The 26,802-nt window shown below is 36.3% G+C and overlaps 1 protein-coding gene across 1 annotated transcript; it reads right to left on the bottom strand.

The window, feature by feature from the left end:
- Positions 1 to 58: 58 nt before the first annotated feature.
- GLP2R (glucagon like peptide 2 receptor) lies at positions 59 to 23,755 on the bottom strand (the record flags this gene model as incomplete). Its single annotated transcript, XM_084218792.1, has 13 exons — positions 59 to 376; positions 2,441 to 2,482; positions 7,249 to 7,387; positions 8,518 to 8,606; positions 9,108 to 9,177; positions 11,222 to 11,282; positions 11,418 to 11,577; positions 12,634 to 12,790; positions 13,348 to 13,454; positions 16,346 to 16,467; positions 17,477 to 17,581; positions 18,144 to 18,237; positions 23,657 to 23,755. 13 exons carry the CDS (start codon positions 23,753 to 23,755, stop codon positions 59 to 61), a joined length of 1,563 nt encoding a protein of 520 aa, XP_084074918.1.
- Positions 23,756 to 26,802: the final 3,047 nt, after the last annotated feature.

Genomic DNA, 26,802 nt, shown 5'->3' with positions numbered 1-26,802 from the left:
TGAGCGCTCCATTTCCCGAGCCCTGCTGCTGGCAGGTGCTGTCCCAGGGGACAGCTCCCTAAATTTCACTTTCCTCAAACACTTCCTCGGTGGTCTCTGCCGTGGTGGTCACCTCTCCCTCGCTGCTGTCAGACATGCTCATCTGGGGAGGACCTGCCTTGGTCTCTGGGCTCTGCCTCCTGCCCAGCACCTTCTGCAGCTGCCAGGGCGTGCTCACCTCCAGGCAGAAGTGGTGCCTGCTGCCGAGGTGCTGCTTTTTCCTCTTCTGGGAACATTTCCTGAGGTATTTGATGTTTTCCCCCAGGAAGCAGAGCTTGCAGCCAAGGGGATCTGCCAGCAGGAAACGGGACCACTGCTTCTGCAGCTCTGCTTTGACCTGAGGGGAGGAGAAAATATCACTGGTGATGGCATGTGAGCACCCTGGAGCTCCCTGACACAAGCACCATATATATAGATACATATATATATATATGGTGTTTATATATGGTGTATATATATACACCACACACATATATATATATATAAATAAATAAATAAATACAAATATATATACATATATATATATATACACACATATATATATATGTATGTATGGTGTTTATATATGGTGTATATATATACACCACATATATATATATAAAAATAAATTAAAAAATATATATACATATATATATACACACACACACATATATATATGGTGTTTATATATGGTGTATATATATACACCACATATATATATATAAAAATAAATAAATAAAAATATATACATATATATATACACACACATATATATATATGGTGTTTATATATGGTGTATATATATACACCACATATATATATATAAATAAAAAATATATATACATATATATATACACACACACATATATATATAAAAAAAAATAAAAATATATACACATATATATATACACACACATATATATATATGTGGTGTTAATATATGGTGTATATATATACACCACATATATATATATATATATAAAAATAAATTTAAAAATATTTATACATATATATATACACACACACACATGTATATATATGGTGTTTATATATGGTGTATATATATACACCACATATATATATATATATATAAAAATAATAAAAAAAAATATATATATATACACACAGCACACACACACATATATATATATATATTCAGGTGTAAAATGAGAGGAGCTGTGAAGTGCTGAGCTTCCTGCCCCTTGGGGTTTTGTAGGAGTGAATGGGGTGGGATGGTGGGGATGGATGGAGATGAGAGATCTCTGCAGCCAGGGCTGGGAACTTGGGGTTTATTGCAAAGGGCCTGGGGCAGGGACCCTGGTGAGAGCTGCCAGGCACAGCTCAGAGCAGTAAAGAGAAGTAAAGAGAGAAGGGAAGAGCGTGGTGAAGGGGATGGGAGAGCGAAGAGGTTCCCATTACAATCCCATAAATCTTCTTCTGTGCTGACTATTCTAATTCTCACTAACCAATATAATACAAGATACAAATCCTACAGCATTTACACACAGCCTATGAGAATCATTACATTTTAAACCCTAAAAACTCCTCTTTGGGCCCCTTCTGCCAAGCCAGCAGGGTCTGCTCTGCCCCTTGGAGCTGTCTGCACACAGAGGGTGTTGTTCCATCCAAAGGGGATTACTTTCAGCCAGCCACACCATTGTTTTCCAGTTGTTCAGTAACTGAGGGATCTCAGAGCTCACTTTCATTTCAATCTCAATTATACTTTCCATATTCTCAAAATCTTTTGCCAGGCAATCATGTTTATCAGGCTTCCCTGTTTCATCTTCCCCAGCAGGGTTTATCTTGCACCTGGTCCTTGTAGGGTGGGGACAGATTTGGTTTTGCTAAATCAATCTGAAGAGCCCAACCTCTTCACCCTGACTCAGGGAAGTTTTTCCTCTGCACATCTGATGTGTGTGAGTAGGGGCAGGCTGCACCTGGGCCAAACCTCAGGGAGGACAGACAGATCCAGCTTAAAAAGCATTTAAAATTAATTGATAGCATCATTTTCCAAGGCAGCTTGTAGCAAGTCAGGCTGGGGTTGTTCAGCCTGGAGAAAAGAAGGCTCTGGGGAGATCTCAGTGCCCCTTCCAGGGCCTAAAAGAGACATATAAAAAAACTGAGAGACATTTTTACATGTGCAAATAGTGATAGGAGAAGGAGGGGCGTGGCTTTAAACTACAAGAAGACAGAATATTTTGCATTTGAATCCAAACCTGGGGTAGTTGTTGCTGTTCTCTTCACTCAAAACAATTTTACCAGCTCAAAAGGATGCACACATGCTCTCAATAAGCAGAGCTGGTCAGTGTGTTCATCCTTCTTGGTGTCATTGATACATTTTACTAAAATGTACTAAAATAAATGAAATAAAAGCATTTCACTAACATGAACTAAAAGCTTCTCTCACAGCATTGTGTCTTACCTCTCCATTAGCAAAGCAATAGAGAACTGCTACCAAAAAACCCTGCAAGAGAAAGGGAGTGAGAGGAAAAAGTCAGTGGGCAGGAAATACCTCAGGCTCTAATTTAAAGGTGACATGGGTCTTAAAACCATAAATATTAACATATAAACAGTGCTCCTTAATGTTCAATCACTTGGTTTTGGGCAGTTCCTTGGCAAGTTCAGGGCACATCTTGTGAAGATGCTGAAGAAGATAATTTTTTTTTAATATATATATATATATATTATATATATAAAATATATATAATATATAATATATATATTATATATATTTATAGATATTTATATATATATTTATATATATATTTATATATATATAGTTTTATATTTATATTTATATATTTATATGGATATTTATATATAATTTTTTATATTTAGATAGATTTGTAATTATATTTCTATTTATATATGTACATATATCAAAACTATAATTATAAAATTATAATGATATATCAATGACATAGATAATTTAAATTTTTCTATTTTTATCTTATATATATTTATATGTATGTGTATATATAGAAATTATAACTCTATTTTATTTAAACTTATATATAAATAATGTGTATAATTTAATTTTATATTATATCTATTCATATATGTATATATCAAAATTCTAAATATGTTTTTAAAATTATATGTATAATTTAAATTTATATAAATAAAAATAAAGAAATAAATAAATAAATATTTAAAAATATAGTAAAAATGCACTTACAGATTATAAACCCCAGTTTTATCTTCATTTTTCCACCACATAATGTTGGGTTTTTTTCCAAACTATTGCTGTTACACTGTGGCTGCTGCTATTGCCCCAGTGAAATAATAAAAATGCAGCTTGGTTTCTGATATTATCTGTATGCTTATTTGGGTTTGGGAAATATTCTACTGAGATCTCATTTGGGTCCTTTTGACAAATAATTTCTATATGAAGTGATTAGTGTTAGCTCCAAGTCCAGCTATATTGAGTGTTATGGCCATTTGGAATTGCTGTTTTTCCTTTGAAACTGCTTCAGATAAACACCTTAAAAAACCCTACAGATACAACTTGTTTGAAACCAAAATCCCAAAATGATCATTTCCATTTGTCTCTCTCTGTCTGGGTTTGGTCTCAGGCTAAAGCAGTTTACAGGCTGCATCTCAGCCCCACAGAGATGCAGATTTATTCCCCCTGCTTCAGGAAATGCCCTTTTTTGGTTGTCTAAAGGCATCTGTGACACCAGTTCTGATTAGGAAAATAAATACTCTGAGTCCAAGGCAAGATTTGTATCACAGCTAAAGGTGGAATTCAGCTGACAGCATTTGATTGCTCCCACACTCACATCTTTCCAGAAATGTTTCTGCTTTGCTCAGACAAAAATTTAAAAAGAAATCCACATACACAGAATCTTCAACATTTTTAATTATACCTAAAATTAACCAATAGCATTCTGAGCCTGCTGTTAATTTTCTAGCAGTCCTGAATTATTTGGAGTCATTAATTCCTTCAGCAGATGTGCAGTTTATCTGCCACACCAGTGGAAATGGGACAGGAAAATAACAAACAGAATTGCTTTCTCATGTCTTTTATTTCTGTCATTTTTCATGCTTCCCCTGGTTTAGGGTAGGAAGATATAGTTAATTAATTAGAGTGGTATTAATAGGTGTTAATAATAGCTGATATTAGTTAAAAGGTGATATTAATGATAATAGATTATAGAGTTAAAAATAGGTGATATTAAAGGTGTTAATAATAGGTGATATTAGTTAATAATAGGTGATATTAATGATAATAGGGGATTATAGAGTTAAAAATAGGTGATATTAATAGGGGATATTAGTTAATAATAAGTTATATTAATGATGATAGGTGATTATAGAGTTAATAATAGGTGACAATAATAGGTGTTAATAATAGCTGATATTAGTTAAAAGGTGATATTAATGATAATAGATTATAGAGTTAAAAATAGGTGATATTAAAGGTGTTAATAATAGGTGATATTAGTTAATAATAGGTGATATTAATGATAATAGGTGATTATAGAGTTAAAAATAGGTGATAATTATAGGTGTTATTAATAGGTGATATTAGTTAATGGGTGATATTAATGATGATAGGTGATTATAGAGTTAATAATAGGTGATATTAATTGGTGTTATTAATAGGTAATATTAGTTAATGGGTGATATTAATGATGATAGGTGATTATAGAGTTAATAATAGGTGATATTAATAGGTGTTATTTATAAGTGGTATTAGTTAATGGGTGATATTAATGATGATAGGTGATTATAGAGATAATAGGTGTTAATAGCTGATATTCGTTAGTAGGTGATATTAATTATAATGCTAATTAATAATGCTAATGATAATTAATGAGTTACTAGGTGATATTAATAGGTGATATTTATGTGACATATATATCACATAAATATATCATGTAGTCCCATCTAATATTTGAAATATTTAAATATTTATATTAAATACAAATTTACCAGCTTAAAAATCAGCTTTTTATGCAGAACTTCTCCTGCTCCTGGAGGCTGTTCTCTTTTTTTGGGGGGGTTATAAAGTTCCTGACTCTGCTGGGTGGGTTTTGTTATGGGTGTGAACTCTGAATTTGGCCTCACAGGCACCACGAGCAGAAAGAGGATTTAAATTCCCCTCCTGAGCCTGGTGATAGGCACTGGGAGAAAGGCTCAGCTGCCTGTGAGGCTCCCTGGGCTGATTCCAGCTTGGAAATCCTCTGGGAATCTCCTTCCCTGCTGCTGCAGGGTCAGAGCAGGAGTGACAAGAGCTGTAAAATCCCACCAGGAGGTGAAAACTTCACTGTTTTTTTATATTTGATGTTCACTTCATGTCCTGGTTTCTCTCATGCTTGCTCACTTTTCTCCCAGTAAATTAATTTTCACGCTGAGAAAGCTTCCTGGTGTGCTGTGACTTGTCAAACACAGAATTATCCCAGTGTGAGTGAAACTGGAGAGGCAGAAATTCAGAATAAATGCTCACAGCAGAAACACCAGTGGGAAAGGACAGATGCACACCCAAGCCTCAAAGTTGTTCTGATGACAATTGGAATGTGGCAAATTCCTCATCAAATATAACTGGGTTCTCTCCACCAGAAACCAGTGGGAAACAATTTCCATGCACAAGGGAGAAAAGATGTTTAGATTGCCCCATCTCCTAAAGCAAAGCAGCATCCTACCTACAACAGAACTCCTATTTAGAATTTAATTTTGTGCTCCTTGAAAATGTTTGAGTTCAACCTTCAGCTGAGATCCCAGGGATAATTGTTTTTCTTTAACAAAACAGTTTAACTGCCTTTTTAAACTACTGAGAAGATTTACAGACTAAACAAATGTAATTGGGTACAGTTTATGTGCTTTTTGGCTAATCCCTTCATAAATAATGCTGCAGCTAAAAAAGAGAATCTGCAATAAACATTGGCTGAGATCTCTGGGTATTTTTTAATGGAGCTTTGCTTCTAAAGCATGACATGCTGCCAAGCTCATGCATGTTTCTCTAAAAGGAATGAAGTTTGTGTTCTTTAGCAAGGATGAGTAAGCTGGTTTATATATCAGATTTCTTCGTATGAGCCAGTAAATAAAATCTTCACTTGAAATGATTCTGCACTTTTAAAATAACATCTAGGCACTGCAACCTCTCCAAGTAAGGATATTTCTAACCAAGGAACTTCTACTCCAACATTAAGCTCCCTTCCAAGCCAAATAATCCTGGGATTTTGTGAACACCATGTCAGCAGGCTCCTCAGGGCTGTGGCTCTCCAGGAATTCTCTGCTGTCACTGGGACACTGGGCTGTAATTTTGAATTACAGCCTCAATAACAGTGCCAAAACACTGATAAATACATACACCAGAGCACAGGTGCATATCTGCAAAGGTAAAAACCAGAATTGTGATAAATTGTGGGGAAAGGGCAGTGATGCTCAGATGGCCCCAGGCTGCAGAAGAGGGCAGTGGGGTCAGAGCAGTGAATTCCTGGGGAGCCACAGAGATTCCTGGGCTTTATTTGCAGCAAATAAAGATCTGGAAATTGCTGTCCTGGCAAGGCAGGGAGATGTGGGTACAGGGTCTGGCAGAAATAAATCCCTTGAACCATCCATCCCTGGAGACAGTGTCCTCCTGGTGTTGGAATCTCCATTTTTATCACCCAGCCTATTACTGCTTGTTGCCCAACACTGGCTTGGCACACAAAATGCTGTGGTTTTAATTTCCTTCAGCACAAATTATTGTATAACATATATCACAGTGAGAAACTTTTCCACCTGCAGATGCTGCTCCATTTTCCTGCTCCATCATGTGATAAATTTTCTCCTAAAACTAACTAGAAATGGATGCAGGTGGGGAGCATTTTGTGAGTGTGCACCTGGGAGTGTCCCTTGGCAGGTAAGGTGAACAAACATCCTTGAGGAAAATGGAGCCCAAGCCTTGGATGACATTCTCATGGTTATGATTTTGGCTGGGAGTATTTTAAATGGACCATTTTAATCCTATTTTCAGGGGTCTGTGATGAGCTGTTACCTTTTTTTTTTTTGACACCTTTTTTTTTAAATATCAGACTCCTTTTTTTGATGTTTGGGACTATCATATTTATTTATGAGTGTTTTATCTTGTTACTGCAACAGTGTATTTAGAGACATTGTAGGTTGGGATATAATATTAAATCAGAATTCACTGTAGCAGTGGTGAGCAGCAAATACACATGGATCTATGAACACTGAAAACAATATCTGCAAAACACAAAACCCAATATTTTCAGAACTTACATGAAATGAGCTCATGGTCAGCTGAATGAAAAGTCTTATGTGTCTTGAAAGTCCTTCCACCTGTTCATCAGTGATGAAGGTAAACACAAATTCGTGGATCCCCAGCAATGGAATCAGCACAAGTGTAGATCTTGCCAACCTTAAAAAGAAAATGTTTCATTATTGTATTTTTTTTTTTAAAACATCCTTGGTGACAAAAATCAAAAGCTCAAAGAAATTATTCCAAAATCATGCCCTAAATATTCTGACTTTGGAATGGTTGTAGCAGTTTTGTGATTTTGAGAATAATGTAGGCATAAATCTGTGGAAAGTCTAGTTAAAAGGCATGAGTAAATGAAGTGTTTTCCATGGCACATCCTGGCCAGAATAAAGGAATTCTGATTCTCTGTCAGGCCACAAGCATAGTGCTAGAGGATTTTTCTTTTTCTTCCCACATTTTGGTGACAAAGGGAAGGATGTGTCACAGCAGCAGAGCCACAGGAGTGAGAGGAGATACCTGAGGGCAGAGGAATCACAAAGAAAAAAAGAAAAAAGTTTTGTGAAAATGCCCCCAAAACTCAGCACAGGTGCTGAGCTGCCTTTGCTCCCAGGTATGGAAATTTCTGTGGAGCCTGCTTTCCTATTCTGAATATCTATTCAGAATATCTATTCAGAATATAGCTATTTCCCATATTCTGAATATCTATTTATAATATCTATTCAGAATATAGTTATTTCCCATATTCTGAATAGCTGTTACTCATGGTGGTGGTGGGTACATCTTTAGGGGAAGCTGACAAGTTTTTGATGTGTCAAAATGTTTAAAAAGGGGCCAGGACTTTAGAGGAATGTTAACATAGTGTTAACAAAGTGACCAAATTATTCTTTGTCTCCTTAAAAAAACCAAAAAGCCCAAAATTTTATCTCCTCAATTTAGTAAAAAGACACTTCATAACACCTTTAAAAGTTCACCCCAGACCTAGAGCTAGCCAGATGGACAGAGGCCAAAAAGTCCCACCTAAGCAATTCACTGGAAAAAGAAGAGAACAAAACAAATAATCACTTTTATAGAGTTTTTCAACAAAAACTTCTTACCTCTAGCTCAGTTTTTCTCTAAAAAACTTTTTTATTTTGCCTTTTATTAAACTTTTCCTGTTTCCAACCCTACCTCAAAAACCATCCTATTGATTCTATCCCATTCAAAGTAGCTAAGCTATCTCAAGTGTGATAAATTCAAGACCTAACCCAAGAAAAAAAGCTACCAGGACTTCTGTGCCATTTCTTAAATACCTGTATTTGTAGTCATGGAAGGTCATTTGCTGAGCCTTCAGTTTGGAAATCAGCATTCTGAGAATTTTTAAGAAGATGCCAAAGTTAACCTTGAAGGAAAACACACATGGTTTACTTAGAGCAAATGTTATTTCACTCATTAGTTAACAATTAAATAAATGTGTAATTGATATTAAGCACTTGCAAAACCTGCCACCAAATAACTGGAATGCAGCTGGGCTGAAGTTTGAATGCAAGCAGGTTTTTGTCACATAATAAAGATGCAAAATGGAGTAACAGCATTGCCTTATTCAGCCTGACATAAATTTGATACAGGATCTTCACTACAAAAATCACATTTCATGTTTTAAACACAGAACCAACCCTGCTTCTTCATTTTGTGAACAAAACTTTGTCCCTTCTGTCACTTTATGTGAAAACTGAAATATTATGAAATTATTGAAATATGAATTGTTGAAATATTAAACACTATTTTGATCTTTCTGTGGTAGGAAACTGCATCTTACTTGTTCCAAAATTCTGAAGGACAAAACTGGCACTAATTACAAAGACCAAGGAGGGAAAAATAATTCAGGTTATATAATTCTTACTGCAATGGAAAACAACATTGGTCCTCGGATGATCCACCAGATCCCCATGTGTTCATTTGTTCCCCAGCACCTGCAGATTAATTTAAAATATAATTATTTGCATAGGAAAAAACCAAAAAATATTAGAATGCTCACATAACTTGTCTATTTATTCCAAAAGGAACTTGGTGAAGTTCAACATTTTCAAGTGGCCCCCTAAATAAATGGAATAAAACCAGGAAGGGTTTCACCAACAGCTCTGAAGATATTCATGAATGTTGATAAAGGATTCCCTGGACCATGAACTTCAGAACTATCTGGCAAACTCAGTCTTTGAATCCACAAAACGACACCAAACCCTCATAATGGAACTAATCCTACTTTAATTATCTGTCTGAGACTGGAGATGGAAATGAATAAACTGGGAACTGTGGCCATGCTTCTTGAGCTGCTAAAAAATATGCATTCAGTTTCTTGCAGCTGTCTCTTTTTCTCCTGCTTTAACCCTCTGATTTGTCCTATTTCTTCTTGCTAATTAGCCTGAGGTTCTGTAGGATCTTGGCTTGTTATTTACAATTTATCTGACATCTGACTCTGTGAGACCATAATTATGGCTTGGATGTTGCTTATTATCCGTGTTGGCTTTGCAAATAAAATTCTCTAGAAACCACAAAAAAAAAATGGGAGAACAAAAGATTCCATACATAAAGCACAAATGTGAGAAATGTATTTTATAATTATAAAACGCATTACAAAATGTATTTTATAATTGGCTTTTCACAAAAATTAAAATGAATATTGTATGTGTTGTGAAGAAAGTGATGCTGTGTTAATTTTAAGTAGTGTGTTAGATATAGTTTCAGGTTATATTGTTAAAATAGAAACTATGCTGTGTAAGATACTTTTTTTAAAAGAGATAGCAGCCACAGGACACCTAAATCCTTCAGAGAAAAAGAATTTATTGCTCCCTTATCAAAAGAAATAAACTTCTGAACTTCTTCCTGCCTCTCAGCCCTGAAGATGCTGACACTGCCCAGACAGAATCCTGTGTCTGAATGGAATTTATGCATCATGGATGAGCTGTATGAATATGCAACAGGCTGTTCTTTTAAGGGTTAATCCTCTGTTAACTGTGTCCTTTTTCGGGCTTATTTTCCCCAGAAAGAAGCACCCAGACAGACTGTCCAACACTCTTTGTTTTTATTGTCCCATATTGTCCCAAATCCTAATTGTCCAAATTCTTATTACTCTAATTATATTACTATTTTTATAACCATTTTATGACCAGTAAACTTTTAAAATTCTAAAACAAGTGGTTGGCATTTTTCACAACAAAGTTTATGGGATGTCCCCAACAGCATCACTCAGAGCAGGAGCTGCTGCTTGCTGGTGCATGTTTCTGTCCCTGCTGCCCTCACCAAATATCACTATCAGGTTTGGCCATGAGCCTCCATTAAAAATTACTTTTTTTTCCTTAAAAAGTGGCAGAGAATATGAAATAAACTCCAAGTGCAGATGGTAGATTTTTCCTTGGTAGTGTAGATTTCCTTTTGCAAGGAAAGCACTGGTCTCCTCTCCTTCCTGACAGGTCAGTGAGGCTACAAGGCGTGAGATGCTTTGCTTAAGTGATGCTGTTTCTAAATATTACTATTAATTAATTTGTCCTTCCCATTCATTTAAAAGAAATCAGGATTTCATCTTGATTACCCCAACTTTCATCCACAAAATTCCAGCATCCAAAGCTCAGCTTACAAACACCTCAACACTTGATGCTGCAGGACAAACTCCCAAAACTGTCACTGTTATGACCACTAGAAGCACACATTTATTATCAGCTAGGAATTAACAATTACCTCTGGAATGAGGTAAAATACCCAATTGCTTCATGTAAATGGATGAACATTTCAGCAACAGTGAAAGTTCACTCTACTCCTTGCTAAAAGCATAAGGAAATCTGAGAATTCCCAGATGTATGTTTTTTTTTTTATTATTTTTTTTTTAATGTAAAATATTAAAGGGAACCTTGAAAGTGTAACGAATATCCACAGGTGCTGTATAATCTGATAATTATGTCAGGTACAGCCAAGCAAACAGAAAGTCAGGATTCCAAAGGACATTTTTATTGAACAACCTACCCAGTGTTCTCCAGTTTGGATCTGCTTATTCCCCACGGGCCCACAAACAGGATTGGAACAACTGAAAAGAAAAAGAAGAATATATTCCAGCCAAGCCTGTAGAAATAGATTTTATTTTTTTTTTCCCTAACAAAATATCCTCCACTGACTCAGCAAAGCAAAACAAAACCAGGGCTTGGAGCAGCTGTGGACTCACCCCATCCTATCACGATGTAGGTCTGCAGCAGCCTCCTCTCCGAGAGCACCACCGTGATCAGCAGCGTGTGCAGGTAAATCCCTTCCACCAGCAGCCAGAAGTAATTTGCCCCAACAAAGTAATGCATGAAAAGCTGGGCAGTCCTGCAAATGATCACAATCTGTAGGGATGAGAGACCAGGAGAAAATGTAGATGGCATGCCCTGCATGTGAGAGTTTTTACTGGTGAGCTGTTAAAATAATATCTGTTAAAATAATAATATAATATAATATAATATAATATAATATAATATAATATAATATAATAGCTGTTAAAATATCATTAATTATCTTGCAGATAATTTTTCTTGTTGACGTGGGTAAGCTCTAGTCCTACAAAAACCATACAGGAATAAATAATTCTATTATTATAATATTTATAAATATTTATTTCTCTAGTTCATTTAATAGATAAAACTGATATTATATATAGCTATTATATATTTATTAGACATAGAATAGAATATATAGAATAAATAGAATAGAATAGAATTTAATTCATATAATAGAATATAATATATATAAAATTTATATAATATAGTATAGTATAATATAGTATAGTATAGTATAGTATAATATAGTATAGTATAGTATAATATAGTATAGTATAGTATAATATAGTATAGTATAGTATAATATAGTATAGTATAATATAGTATAGTATAATAATATAATATAATATAATATAATATAATATAATATAATATAATATAATATAATATAATATAATATAATATAATATAATATAATATAATATAATATAATATAATATAATATAATATAATATAATATAATATAATGTCATTACATAATATGTAATTTATATATTATAATATATAGATATAATACCTATATAATGCATATAGATATATATAATCTGTGCCAAATAAACACAGAGATTGATTTCTTTCTAAAGGCTACAAGGTGTGAGATGCTTTACTTAACTGGCTGTTTCTAATTATTGCAACCAATTAATTTGTTCTTCCCATGCTTTTAAAAGAAATCTCTTACAATCAGGATTTCATCTTGATTACCCCAAATTTTATCAACAAAACTTCAGCAAAAGCTCAACTTGCAAACACCTCAACACTTGATGCTGCAGGGCAAACTCCCAAAACTGTAACTGTTATACCCACCAGAAGCACACATTTATTATCAGCTGGGAATTAACACATTACCTCTGGAGTGAGGTAAAAAATCCATCCACTTTCATCATTTGGCCTTTTTGAGTAAATATTGTAATAAACGGAGTCCTTAATGAGAACTGCTGCAGCACGCAAGATGAAGGACGCAAATAAATTCATATGGATGTAGTTTCTTGTGCAGTGAAGTTTTCTGGGGGAGAAAAAAACAATGTATGAATCCTCCAGAACAGATCTAATCTGCAGAAATAAAATTCCTAAAAACCAACAAAAACCTAGCAAAACAACTGTTGTATTCATTGTGCTGCCATCAATGGATTCTGCTCAGAAATTGCATTTGTATTGCTCCTTGTGAAAATGCAGATTATTTACGTGGGACCGACAGAATGGTTTGGGTTGGAAAGGATCTAAAAGCCAATCTCATTCCATCCTCCCTGCCATGGGCAAGGACACCTTCCACCAGATCAGGATGCTCCAAGGCCTTAAAACCTTCCAGGAATGGGGCAGTTTGTCTGGATGACCCCACAGTAAAGAATTTCTGCCCAACACCCCATTTAAATCTACCATCTCCAGCTCAAAGCCATTTCCCAAAGCTCATCCCCAGCTTTTCTTGTAGCCCCCTCAGGTACTGGAACACTGGAAACTCAATGATAATTTCATTCATAACTAAATGATAACTTCAATCTCATAAGAAAAAGAATGTGAGTACAGGGCTCTGTAGATTTAAAATTCACCTGGATTTTTACTGACCTGAGTAAAGAAAGTATGAGCAGAGCTAATACCAGTGAGATGAGAGACAAGTAATATCCTATGGTGTATAACAGCTGCAGTGTGGTGAGCAGTCTGTGCTCTTCTTCCTGGGAACAGAGAAGAGAAATGTGTTACATGGGCAGGGGGAAAGAGCAGGAACACAGCTCAGGAACTTTGGGGATCCCATTTGTGAATAAATGGAGATGGAGGCTGTAAAAACCAGGTACATCCTGGGAATTTATCTCTGCTGGATCACATTCCTACTACAATCCTATGTAAGTATAAAAAATATATATTGACAAAGGCAATATTCATTCAAGGAGCCAGGGCAGGATTCTGATCCCTGCTCTCTTGTGGTCACTAATTGTTGCTGTGTTGTGAGGGGTTTTAGGATGAGGTGAGAGATGAGAATTGACTCCAGGTTCTTAGAAGGCTGATATATTTTATATTCTATTACATTATATTACATTACATTGTATCGTATGTACATATTACATTCCATTATATTATATTATATTACATTCCATTCCATTATATTATATTATGTTATATTATGTTATATTATGTTATATTATGTTATATTATGTTATATTATGTTATATTATGTTATATTATGTTATATTATGTCATATTATGTCATATTATATTATATTATATTATATTATATTATATTATATTATATTATATTATATTATATTATATTATATTATATTATATTATATTATATTATATTATATTATATTATATTATATTATATTATATTATATTATATTACATTATATTACATTGATATACTAAAACTATGCTAAGAAAGAGAAAGGAGACATTAGAAGGCTATAAAAGAATGATAATAAAAACTCGTGACAGACTCAGAGAGTCTGACACAGCTGGGCTGGGATTTGTCATTAGGTAAAAACAATTCACATGGAACCAATCAAAGATGCACCTGTTGGGGAGCAATCTCTAAACCACATTCCAAACAATTAGATAATTATTGTTTAAATTTATTTTCTGAGGTTTCTCAGCTTCTCAGGAGAAAAATCCTGGCAAAGGGATTTTTCAGGAAATATCACAATAACACTCCCTGCGCTGCTTTTTGAAATCAGCGTGTGACAAAGATGCTTGCACCCTGAGTTCCCTTTTAAATCCAAAGGCTTTCCCAGACTATTCCCAGATTCCTGCTGCACAAAGACCATTTGCAGCCCAGATCCCAGCTGGTCCTTGCCCTGGATCCGTGGATCCACAGCTGCAGGGATGACTGAACCTGTGTGTGTGGCCTGGACACGCAGCCACTGACCAGCTGTGGCTGCACGGTGCTGGGAGCCAGCTCTGCCTAGAGCTACTGAAACAGACTGGCTTCTGTCTGGAGTTCAAAGGAAAAAATAATCATTATTAAATTAGAGCTGTCTTGGATGTCTTCGAACGACAAATGAGACCTCAGAGGAGGAAGGGAACTGCTCACACTTTCAGAGGTTATCATAAACATCCTGAGTTGGAAGGTACCCACAAGGACTGTTGAAGTCCAGCTCCTGCCCCTGCAGAAATTTCCTTTCAATTTGCCTAATTTAACATTTATTTTTCCATTTTATCTGCTTATTTCTGCCTCCAACCCTTCAAACTTCCAGCCCAAGGAAACCACCTCTGAAGAGGCAATGAGGTCCAGGATGTGTGGCTTTCATAATCCACATTTGAGCTTTTCTTGGAACCTGTGTCATTTCCTCACTGATTTTGCTGTTTTTCTTCTTCTACCACTCAGCACCAGGACTTTAGCACTGGCTTCCTGCCAGCACTTTTCTCTAATAATTCCAATTATTAGAGAAATAAAACCAAATCCCTCTTGAAGGGGGTGAAAGTGCCCAGGGAGAGCAGTGTGGGTGTAGGAGATCCCCAGCTGCTGGTCACTCTGCTCCATGGAAACATTCCAGCAGGTAAAACCCTTGCAGAAATTCTCAGGTTATCATCTTGGCTGCTTCAATTTTGCAACACCAAAGCACATGAAACCAAGATGATTCCTCTGATGTGTGAGGATACTTGCTCTGGGTTACTCCCAATAGCTTGGGGGGTTTAAATTAAATAAAACAATTAAATTGCCCATATTATTCAATTAAATAAAACAAAACCAATGGAATAAAATTTATTCAGTTAAATAAAACAAAACAAGCCCACATTTAGTGCTGGTAGGAAAGCTGGTTAAAAGCTTTCAAAGAAATTGTCTGCTGTCACACAAGATGAAATAATATCAAATACGCTATCCAGAACGGTCAACAAACCTTGCAAAACACTCAGAACTAATGAATATTTATTATATTTGCATAAATAAACTGAAAGCTTGGAAATCCATATACTTTCTGTATAAAGAGCTCAGTAAAAATGCAGTAATACACAGAGCTACTAAAGTGATAATGTTTGATAACCAATCAGCAAAGCAGTGTTATTGATAAAGTGAAAAACAGCACTCAGCCAGAATTAAAAAGTAAAAACCAGTGGGGACAGTGCTTACCTAAGAGACTTAATTCTGAATTTCATGGCAAAAATTTGGCTGATCAAGGCCAGCCCCTGGCCTGATGCAATATGAGAAATCCAGGAAGGATGGCATCAGATGGGGTGAATCCTGCAGTCCCTGCCCAGCTAACTTTGAAATTACCAATTAACAGCTCATTAAACGCTGAGAGGCTCAGAAGGGAAGCTGTCTGACTTTCACAGACCCATGTGAGATGCTGGGATCACACTTGCCTGACAAGTTGCAGTGTTTTTTCTGTTTTATTAGGAGAAAATCGCTGGGCTCTGAACAGAAAATAATTTGTGGCATCTACAGCAGGAATCCCCTTCTTTAATATTTTCTTTTCTGCTTCTTATAAATAAAATAACAGCTTTCCATCTGGTAATTTAAATGAAATTTGAAGATGCTTTGCAGGTATTAAATGGAAATGTTTTGTCAGTTGCTCAAGAAAGGATTAAGAAGATTAAAGTTTTTAACAGTAATATAAAAGATACTTACATTTTTTTGGAAATGATTTTTCTCAGAACATTCTGAACTATCCCGCCAAATGTCTGTGGAATTTTCCTTTGTTTGCCAAATCCCTTCTTCCAAGCAGACTCTGTATACATGTCCTACACTTCCTGAAAGTAAACAGAGTTTTAGTTGGAAAGGTCAAAATAGAGATTTCATTTTTCATACATGTTTGAAAGATTTCTACCTCCACAATAGACTCTACACCACCCACACTCAAAAAAAAAAAAAAGATTAAACCCCACTTTTGTCAATATATTTTTTATGGTTATATAGGACAAAGTAGGAATAGTAGTCCAGCAGAAAAAAATCCCCAGAATGTACCTGTATAAAAATAAATTCCCAGAAAACCCACAGAGTACATCCAGAAGAGAAGCCTACAGACATCTGCCTTTATTCATTTTTCCTCATTAAGCTCGTGAATGGGGAATTCTTTGACCAGGCTGTGCAGTCAAAACTGCCCAAGGATGTGATCAGGGAATGATCTTTTTCTGTAATAACTGATGCTGCAGGCTGATATTTCATTTCTGTGCATCTTCAGCAGCTGGGGTGAATTTTCACTGCATTGTCCCAATTTATACAAATTGGGAATTTGCCCACAGCATCAGGGGAAAGGTGTGTGGACCCTGGTTGGTGCTGGTTTGATTTTGTCCTCAACAGCTGCCACCTGTTTATATCTGATCAGACCTGAGCTTTCCCAACCATTTTTGAGTTGGAAGTGTTTAAGGGTGGCAGCAACAACCAGAATATCTTGTTTTGCTCAGCTCAGAACTCAGAGAATTGCTTTGGGAAGCACAGTTTGCTGTGATGGAGCAGCAGCTCTGGATGAATACTAAACACTGGAAAAAAACCTTAAACCACCCATGAAATGTGATCAGAAATCTTCCTTTTGTAGGAATTCAGACAGGAAAGAAAATTCCATGGAGGCAAGATGCTTTTGTTTATTATGAAGAGCTGAGTTGGTTGGCAGAAGAAGTTTGGGAAATTAGACAGGAACCTGGTGCCTTAATGCTTATTAGCATTAAAAAACTATCTTATTAATTATGTCCAATATATTATCATCTAATATATTTATTACATAATATAATTTTTTTTTTCATACTACCCCTTTCACATTACCATTTTCCAGCCATGGCAAATATGAAGGACAAGGAACAGAGACATTTCCTGGGGGTGAGTAAGGCCAGCAAACAAACTGATCAAATGTCCCATTGCAATGCACTCCTGGGGGAGAGAAGCAAACAAAAGTTTGACCAAAAGTTGTGCAGACAATGAGCAGTGATGGAAACCACTCTGCTCTGCTCCAGAGTAACGAGATATTGCAGATAAATGTTGTGTATGACTTTTAGGAAGTTGAGGTCAGACCTCACCAGGGTGGGCAGAATCTTTTTGAGGGACAGCCCCAAACTCTGCTCTGTGACAGAACCCATGGAATGGCTGTGCCAGGGTTGGATTTTAGGGAAATATAGAATATAGAATATAAAAATAGAATATGTTCTGATCCCAGGCTCCCCAGGGAATGCCAGGGACGCCAGGGTGGGGTTTTGGGGGTCTGGGCAGGGACAGGGGCTGCACTGGCAGATCCTTGTGGGTCCTTCCAGCTCAGGGTGCTCTGTGATTTTATGATTGTATGACCACAGAGAAAGGAAAATAAACAAGGGACTTCAGGCTAATATCTGTGTCAGGTGAATTGTTCTACACATACAACTTAGGAACAGACACACAGCAAGACAATATTTTTATATTAATCAATCTTAATAAATTTCTTCATTGCTTAATTCCTTACCACTATCCACAGATGATTCCTGCAGCATTTTCAAGCATTCCTGTTTGTATTTGTTCCATCCAGTAGTGGTTTTTTCCAGCAGAGAACCTTTGGCCTGGGAGTGAAAATACTGGACACGAGAAAAATCTGTTAGAACCTTTTAGTCCTTAATGACAGGTTTCTTTCCATTACAAGAAATCCTGGTCTGAAATGAAAGAAAGGAGAAATGAGGAGAGTGGAGGAAAAAAAAAATTATAGGTAAAAAAAGTCTAAAGGAATGAGGAGAAAAAGAGGAGAGGTGAAAATGAAATGAGGAAAGTGGAGGGAAAAAAATGATAGGTAAAAAAAGTCTAATGGAATGAGGAGAAAAAGAGGAGAGGTGAAAATGAAATGAGGAAAGTGGAGGAAAAAATGGCAGGTAAAAAAAAATCCAAAGGGCTTTTTGGTTTTAGAACATTTTTAAAGGTAATCAAGCATACCTGGTTGAGTACTGCAGTGAAAAAAAAAGTTGAATAAACCAGTAATGAATAAGCAATGCTATTTAGCTACTAGCACCTTTCCTCTGCTGCATTCTGTGCTCCTGCCCAGCATTTCACAGACCACTTATTTTACCAGCAGCTGCAACTGTGACATAGACATCTTCCTATTCTTCTTTTCCCCTTTTTTTATTTACCCATGGACAAGGACACCATCCTCTGTGCAATAAAACCCCCTGGTCTCCTCACCAGGGCCTTCAGAGGCCTGAGCAGTCAAAGATTATTGTCACTAGAAATCACCAAAAATGAAAAATTCATCACTGGTTGAAAATGTCACCGATTCTAATGAGCAAATTTTAAAATAGAAGTTTTCTTACTAACTTTTTCCTAAAAGATGCCTTTCAGCTCTCCAGGAAAAATCAATTTCTTTTTTTCTGGACTACACCTTTTCTTTGAAACTGCCTTTAACACATGTGTGGTTGTCCTGATGTTGTCTGAGATATATAACCACAACAACATATGGCTGTGAACTTCACCTTTGTTCCTTTAAACCTATGGTTAGTTTTTATTTTTATGAAGAAAATCATATTTATTTACTTTCAAAACAAGAACAGCATTCTGCTGTCTAGCTCTTAAGCAGGATCACTATTTCATGCATGTTTTTACTGTGTCAATGTTGTCTGCTCAATATTCTGCTTTTAGCCTCTCATCTAATTTCCAGACACCCACTTCAAGCTTGAGGGAGCAGAAAAACTAAAATCATTCCTCCGTGGATGGGCTTGCAAGATAAGGAGAGAATATTTACAGCAGCCATGAGAAAGGAATGCATGTTTCCAAAATAAATTAAAAAAAAAGCATCTTGACATTTCCCTCCTGCAGGCCCCAAAATCCTGGGAGCCAGGGGAGATTCCTCAGCCCCTGGTGGGTCAGTGAACCCCATCTGGAGAGGCAGAGCCTGGGAGATGACGCATTTGGGAGAGAACTGCCGGGCTGGAGCAAGAACACTCCAGTTTCTGATAAACAAATGTGTGAAACAGCCCAGGGAATGCAGAGGGAACCTCGCCGTGGCTACCTGGCAGCGTTGGGTTCCATTCCTGGGGAGGAGGAATGGGTCTGGAGTGAGGAACTCAGGGATGCACAGGCATGGGGAAATTCCTGGAGTGAGGAACTCAGAGATGCACAGCCATGGAGGAGTTCCTCAAGTGAGGAACTCAGAGATGCCATGGGGAAATTCCTCAAGTGAGGAACTCAGAGATGCACAGGCATGGGGGAGTTCCTGGAGTGAGGAACTCAGAGATGCCATGGGGGAGTTCCTGGAGTGAGGAACTCAGAGATGCACAGGCATGGGGAAATTCCTCAAGTGAGGAACTCAGAGATGCCATGGGGAAGTGCCTGGAGTGAGGAACTCAGAGATGCCATGGGGAAATTCCTGGAGTGAGGAACTCAGAGATGCACAGGCATGGGGAAATTCCTCAAGTGAGGAACTCAGAGATGCCATGGGGAAGTGCCTGGAGTGAGGAACTCAGAGATGCACAGCCATGGGGAAGTTCACCCAACAAGAGTGAGGAGCAGGTTAGGTCTAAATAACAGCTCCACATCATTTCCTGATGGAATTGTCTATTTCCTCAAATCTGCAGGTTCAGCCACACACCCAGTGCCTGGTCACTATTGGTGTTAATTTCTGTGAGATAAATTTGTTTTGGTCCATAGCCAATACCTGACCACTATTGGGGTAAATATTTGTGAAATAAATTAATTTTGGTCACATAGTCAATACTTGATCACTCTTCATATAAATACTCGTGAGATAAATTTGTTTTGGTCACAGAGCCAATATCTGGTCACTATTGGTGTAAATATCTGTGAAATAATTTAGTTTTGGTCACATAGCCAATACCTGATCACTATTGATGCAAATATTTGTAAGATGAATTTGTTTTGGTCCATAACTAATGCCTGGTCACTATTGGTATAAATTTCTGTGAGATAAATTTGTTTTGGTCATATAGCCAATATCTGGTCACTATTGGTGTAAATATCTGTGAAATAAATTTGTTTTGGCCACATAGCCAATGCCTGGTCACTATTGGTGTAAATATTTGTGAAATAAATCAGTTTTGGTCACATAGCCAATACTTGATCACTCTTCATATAAATACTTGTGAGATAAATCTGTTTTGGTCACACAGTGACCAAATATATATATATATATATATAATAGTGACCTGGTCGCTATTGATGTAAATATTTGTGAGATAAATTTGGTTTTGTCACATAGCCAATATCTGGTCACTATTGATATAAATATTTGTGAGATAAATTTGTTTTGGTCACACAGCCTTTGGCTGCATTCTGACAGACCCAACTGTTGTATTTGTGGGGTGTCCTTGTGGCAGGCAGGAATGATGAACCTGACTCCATGTACTCAGAAGGCTGATTTATTATTTTATGATACTATATTATATTAAAGAATGCTTATACTAAACTATACTAAATAATACAGGAAGGATACTTACTGACTGGTAAAAAGATAATAATGAAAACTGGTGACTCTCTCCAGAGCCCTGACACAGCTTGGCCCTGACTGGTCAAAGAGTGAAAACAACTCCCAGCAGAATGCAATGGAACAATCACCTGTGGATGAACAATCTCCAAACACATTCCACAGGAGCACAACACAGGAGAAGCAAATGAGATAAGAATTGTTTTCCTTTTTCTCTGAGACTTCTCAGCTTCCCAGGAGAACAATTTCCCAGAAAATGTGAATGCTACCCCCAACAAATATCTCAAACACCACACCACAGGTTGTGATTACAAACCCCCCAGGGAAGTTCTGCGATGATCCAAGTTTTGGGTTAGATGCAGTGCAAGTTCCAGGGTAGAAATAGAAACTTCCAGGGACATTTCCCATGATCTCAACCAGTGGAAACACGCAGCCTCTGATCTGCAGTTGCCATTTGGCCACTGCTTTTAAACAGCATTTCTGGCTGGGGAAAATGGAACTCCCGTGTCTAAGACAGAAGCTCAGAAAGTCCACGACCTTTTGCCCTACACTGGGCATCACTTTGGGTTGACTGAAGGTTTTTTTGGTAAAAAAGGAACTTCCTCAGCCTGCCAGCCTGGCCCCTGCTTGCCCTGAAGTCCACCCATGAGGAAATTTAATCAAAACTCCCTGGAGGTGTCTGGCCATTGATTGGGATTGCACCATGGAGACCCCACTCATGAGACATTTGTTGGATGCAGAAGAAAATGCTGCCTGAAGTTTGCATTTAGGAAATGGATTATATCTGGTTGCAGACTGGTTTAAATCTAAGTTTTTCATAACTGTCCAGAGTACAGTCAGAATTTCAGCCTTTTAATTTTTTATACTAAGCTGACAGTGAAATGAAATGTTTCTGTTTATTCAGGCTATGCTCCTATGGACAGAAAAAAGCCCCTTCAATTTGGGCATAAACTAAAAATAAAAGCTGAAAAATATTTATTCATTCTTTCAGCCCTGATCCAGGTTTAGTCTGATGGATATTTTTCCTATCTTTAGAGGTTTTTGCTAGAAAATACAGATATATTTATGTATTTGATATAGTGTATGATATAGTGTATTTCTGTATTTATGAAAATACAGATATAGCACATTTATATATTTCAACAAATTTATTGCTGTTATTCTTTTGAATGTTTCTTTCCTATGAAATAAAATATCTTGAAATACAGCACATATTTCTTTAAACAAGTTGCAAGAGCCACCGTGACAAATTAATCCACTGTGATTAGTCTAGCAAAGTTTTGATTTCACAGAAGAATTTGGGAGATTTTCTGTCAGCATTAATGGAACTAATGCTTTGGCTGAGGTGTCTCACAAATCTGAGAGTTGTTTCAGTCCTATGAACAGAAGCTTTATGCAGAGAAGCTCTAGATTTGAATTATATGAAAATATTGGGATATTTTCTTAAAATATATATATATATATACTTGTCTCCTGGTATTTTTTTCTTTATAAAAATATTAGAAACACAAATATTGGCTCTACAGCGCATACAGCTGCAAACTCACTTTCTTAGAAACCCAAGAAAATGGAGATTAAATGGATATAGAAATACCTTTTTACTTACAGTTTATTGTCCTGATGCCCATACACTTCAAATAAATGTACCCTAAATATATCTGTGAATTTTATTAAGTTCAAATTTGCCAAATATCAGCAACTGTTTTAAAAATGTATTCAAATCAAGATTGATATTAATAAACAAACAAGAATTACTAAAAACCTACATGAAAATTTCCTTCAAGTGAATCACACTGAGATATTTTCTCATTAAGTACCTAAACCTCTCCTATTTATAAAGTGAGAAAGATGTAAGCGTTTAGAATTTTGTAAAGATTTAGGTGAATAAAAAAAATTAAAAATAAAAATAAAAATAAAAATAAAATAAAAAAATGTTTAGTGGATCTGTAGAAGGAATAAAGGCAGAAATCTCATACAGATTAATTTGCTTTTTGCATGAAGGTGAGGTGCAGAACAACACCAGCCAGATTTCACAAACTGGAGATCTCAATGCTCACAAGTAAGTGCCAGAAACAAATCAGACGTGGGTTTACAATAGAGAAAAAAACAGTAGAAAACAAATGTGATTCATAAAAGTATTTTTATCTGGTAGGAAAACGGAAAAACAAATATAATTCAATGCTGATCAATACTGGTATGAAAAGTGATTGTGCAAACAGTTTTAAACATAATTTATTCACTGCATGAATGAGGATTAATAGAATAAAATGGTAATAAATTACTTAGTCAAGAGAGAGTTCTGATATCAAACTCTACAGCTTTGCAGCCACTATTTCTCATGGCTAATTAGCAATAAACATTAATTGTGATGTCGGGAGGATCTTTGGTACAAACATGCTTTTTTGTTTGTGACACTTAAAATGCTCCGTGCTAGGAGCTCCCTTTTACACTGCCCGTTATTAATTATTGAATCAGCTTGCCTGTTTCATTATTGAATTAGCTTGCCTGTTTAATTATTGAATTAGCTTGCCTGTTTAATTATTGAATTAGCTTACCTGTTTCACAAGAAACAAGATCATGAGCGAGCTGGCCGAGGTTGGAGCTGTCCTGGACCAGAGTCCCATGCTGGAGCAGAGAGCGAGCAGTGTCACCATCCCCTTGGAACAGATTTGTCCCCACTGTGCTGCTATTTCACCCTAAAGATCAATTATATTAATAAATAAATTTAAAAAATAGAAGTAAAAGTGTCTTCCTTTATGGATGCTCTTTGCAAAGAAGCGAGGAAGTCTCCTGAAGGGTTTGGCTTTGCTAGACTCCAACCACGCTTTGGTTTTTGTGATTAAAGGCAGAGAGGGCTCAGTCTAAACTTCAGAGAACTCTGCTTGCTGCAGCTCCTCCTTAGCCAATAAGGAGGCAGAAAACTCTTAAAACATTGAGGGCTGATCCTGTCCCTGGAAGCACCACAGGAATTTTGCCAGTGATTGTTCCAGAATGCAATCCAGCTCCCCTAAAACACATATACATATTTATACATACATACATACATGCATGCATACATACATGCATACATACATACATATTTATATATCTATATTGATTTCATATTTATATTTACATACTATATTTATATGCTATATTTATATTTCTTTTATATTTCTTTTTTATTTCTTTATATATATATGTATACACATATTTATACATATATCTATATATGTACTTATTTACACATATCTATTTATACACATATCTATTTATTTCATATATATATTTATATTTTTACTATATTTATATACTATATATACTATATTTATATTTATTTTATATTTATATTTCTAAATTTATACATATATATTTATACACCTATATATTTATTTTATATTTATATTTATTTTGTATTTACATTTACATTTTATATTTATATACTATATTTATATTTGTAGTTTTATTTATATATTATATTTCTATATGGTATTTATCTTTATTTTATATTTATTTTATTCATACATTTAATATATATTTATACACATATTTTTATATATGTATATAAATTTATATATGTATATATATTTACACCTATATATTTATTTTATATTTACATTTACATTTAATATTTATATACCATATTTATTTTATATTTATACTTATATTTCTATATTTACATACATATTTGTACACATTTGTTTATACAAATCTCTATAAATGTATATATTATACCTATATATTTATGCACATATATATTTATGCACATATATTTATACACTCATATATATTTACACACACCTCATGAAACCAATAAATGTCACCTTAGAACACAGAAAAACTTGGTGTAGGAAGCTTGCTGACTCTGGTGTTCTCTCAGAAAACAGCTCACTAAAAGTTGATTTTATGCTTTTTGATCTTGTTTTGTCAAATGTGCACAACCAGTGCAGGATCAGTGACAATCTAAATGTAAAAAAAAAAATAAATTCTGCTCCCAGCAGTGAATTTTTACCACAATTCTTGTGGTGTTCAGTGTTTTCCTCAAAGCTGCAGCTGCCAGGTGGATCGTGGCTGTCTTGGTGCTACCTGCATAAATTCTGTTTATAAGCTCTCAAATTTATTCTGCAAAAATCACTGCGCCTTGAAGGAAGGTCCAGCAAACCTATTTGCTCCTCTGTTCTCTTCTTTCTTTTCTTTTCACAGTTTAGACAGCACTAACCAACACAATTCTCCTATTTCTCCAATTAAACAGAGCCATTCTTGAATAAAAAATTGATTTGAAGGTTGTGGTAGCAGCATTGCTGGGGCAGGAGCAAAAACTGTCCCTGTGAAACATCTCAGACTGCAGGTGTGCTCCAGAATGGTTTCACAAAATACATTTAATTACAGCCATGTGCAGATTAGTCCCAGGAGCAGAAACAGAGATCAGGGTTTAATCCCTGGAAGGATTTCCCTCCCCTCCTGCTCTCACACTTGCTGCCACTCCTGTTCTCAGGAGCGCTGCACCCTTGAGCAAGGCAGGGAGACCAAGGTTTGGGAAACAGCAACTCCTGCCTGCAGCTACACCTGGGGTTGGGTTGTGAGATTTGCTCTGCCTTTGCAGACCAGACCTGCCTGGTCTTGCACTCTGTGAGCTGAGCTTTTCGTGGCATTGATCCTGATATCCTCGAGTTTCATCTGCTTCTCCAGCTCTGACATCTTTGGGTAGAGACTTGTCTTGAAAATCCAAATTATTTTCATTACGAGGTGCGCATGCAACTTCAGTGTCTGTCCTGAGGAACCATTCTCCCCCAGGGTGCATGTTTTGGCTTCACAGTTGTAAAATGAAGCAGTGAATTACTCCAACACCCCAGCTCCTTTGGGTTCTTTGCATCACTTACTTACATCACCAAACAGGCAGAAAAAACCAATGTATATAACATAAGGTGGGAAATGTTTCCTAGATGGAGGAAAAAGAAATGCTATTTCACAGAGTGAGAAGATGCTCATATCAAATAAGGATAATTCAGCATTTTCTCTAATGTTTCACCTCCCTTGGGCAAAACTTGTGCTGTGTGTTCATGGGGGCAGACTGGGCAGTGCCCAGGAAACCATCAGGAGCAAATTCAGGCAATTTATTTATTTTCAAATAATTATTTGTCACTGGTGGAGCTCTGAACACAGGCAATCCCTTTCTGGTGCTGCATACTGTGAAATGCTGTGGCTGACCAACCAGTTTTAGCTCCTTATCAGTTATTTTTTTTATAGCAAAAGTCACAACTGTATTCAATTCAAAGTGCTCAGTGTCACAGGAGCATCTGGAACCGGGAGATTTTACATTCCTTAGCTAAGAAACAGAGATTCCATCAGTGTGACTCTGATCAAGGTAAGCAGGCATGTTTTGTTTGTAGCAATAAAACTCCAGTGATTGCACACTGGGGTGCTTCCAATGTTTCTGTGTTCTGTGTGTGATTCACGGGGCAAATTCCCATTTATTGCCACACTTATTCCTCACACTCCTTCCACAACACATCGCTGCCAAGCAGCACTGTCCTTTATTCCTAATCTCCCCTGCCACATGATTTCTGGCCATGCCCAGATCTCTGCTCCCTGCCTTAAACTCCTAAGCTAGCAGATTCCCTGGGAGGGATGAAGAATGGGATGGTGAAGGCAGGCAGGTGCTCCATCAGGCAGAAACTCCAGAAGGGAATCTCAGGAATAATCCCAGGCGCGCCTCCGGAAG

This window comes from Fringilla coelebs (genome assembly GCF_963513975.1).
Source record: "Fringilla coelebs genome assembly, chromosome: 19".
NCBI lineage: Eukaryota > Metazoa > Chordata > Aves > Passeriformes > Fringillidae > Fringilla > Fringilla coelebs.
Note: the sequence above shows the minus strand (reverse complement) of the source record. Positions and strands in the feature narration are given on the sequence as shown.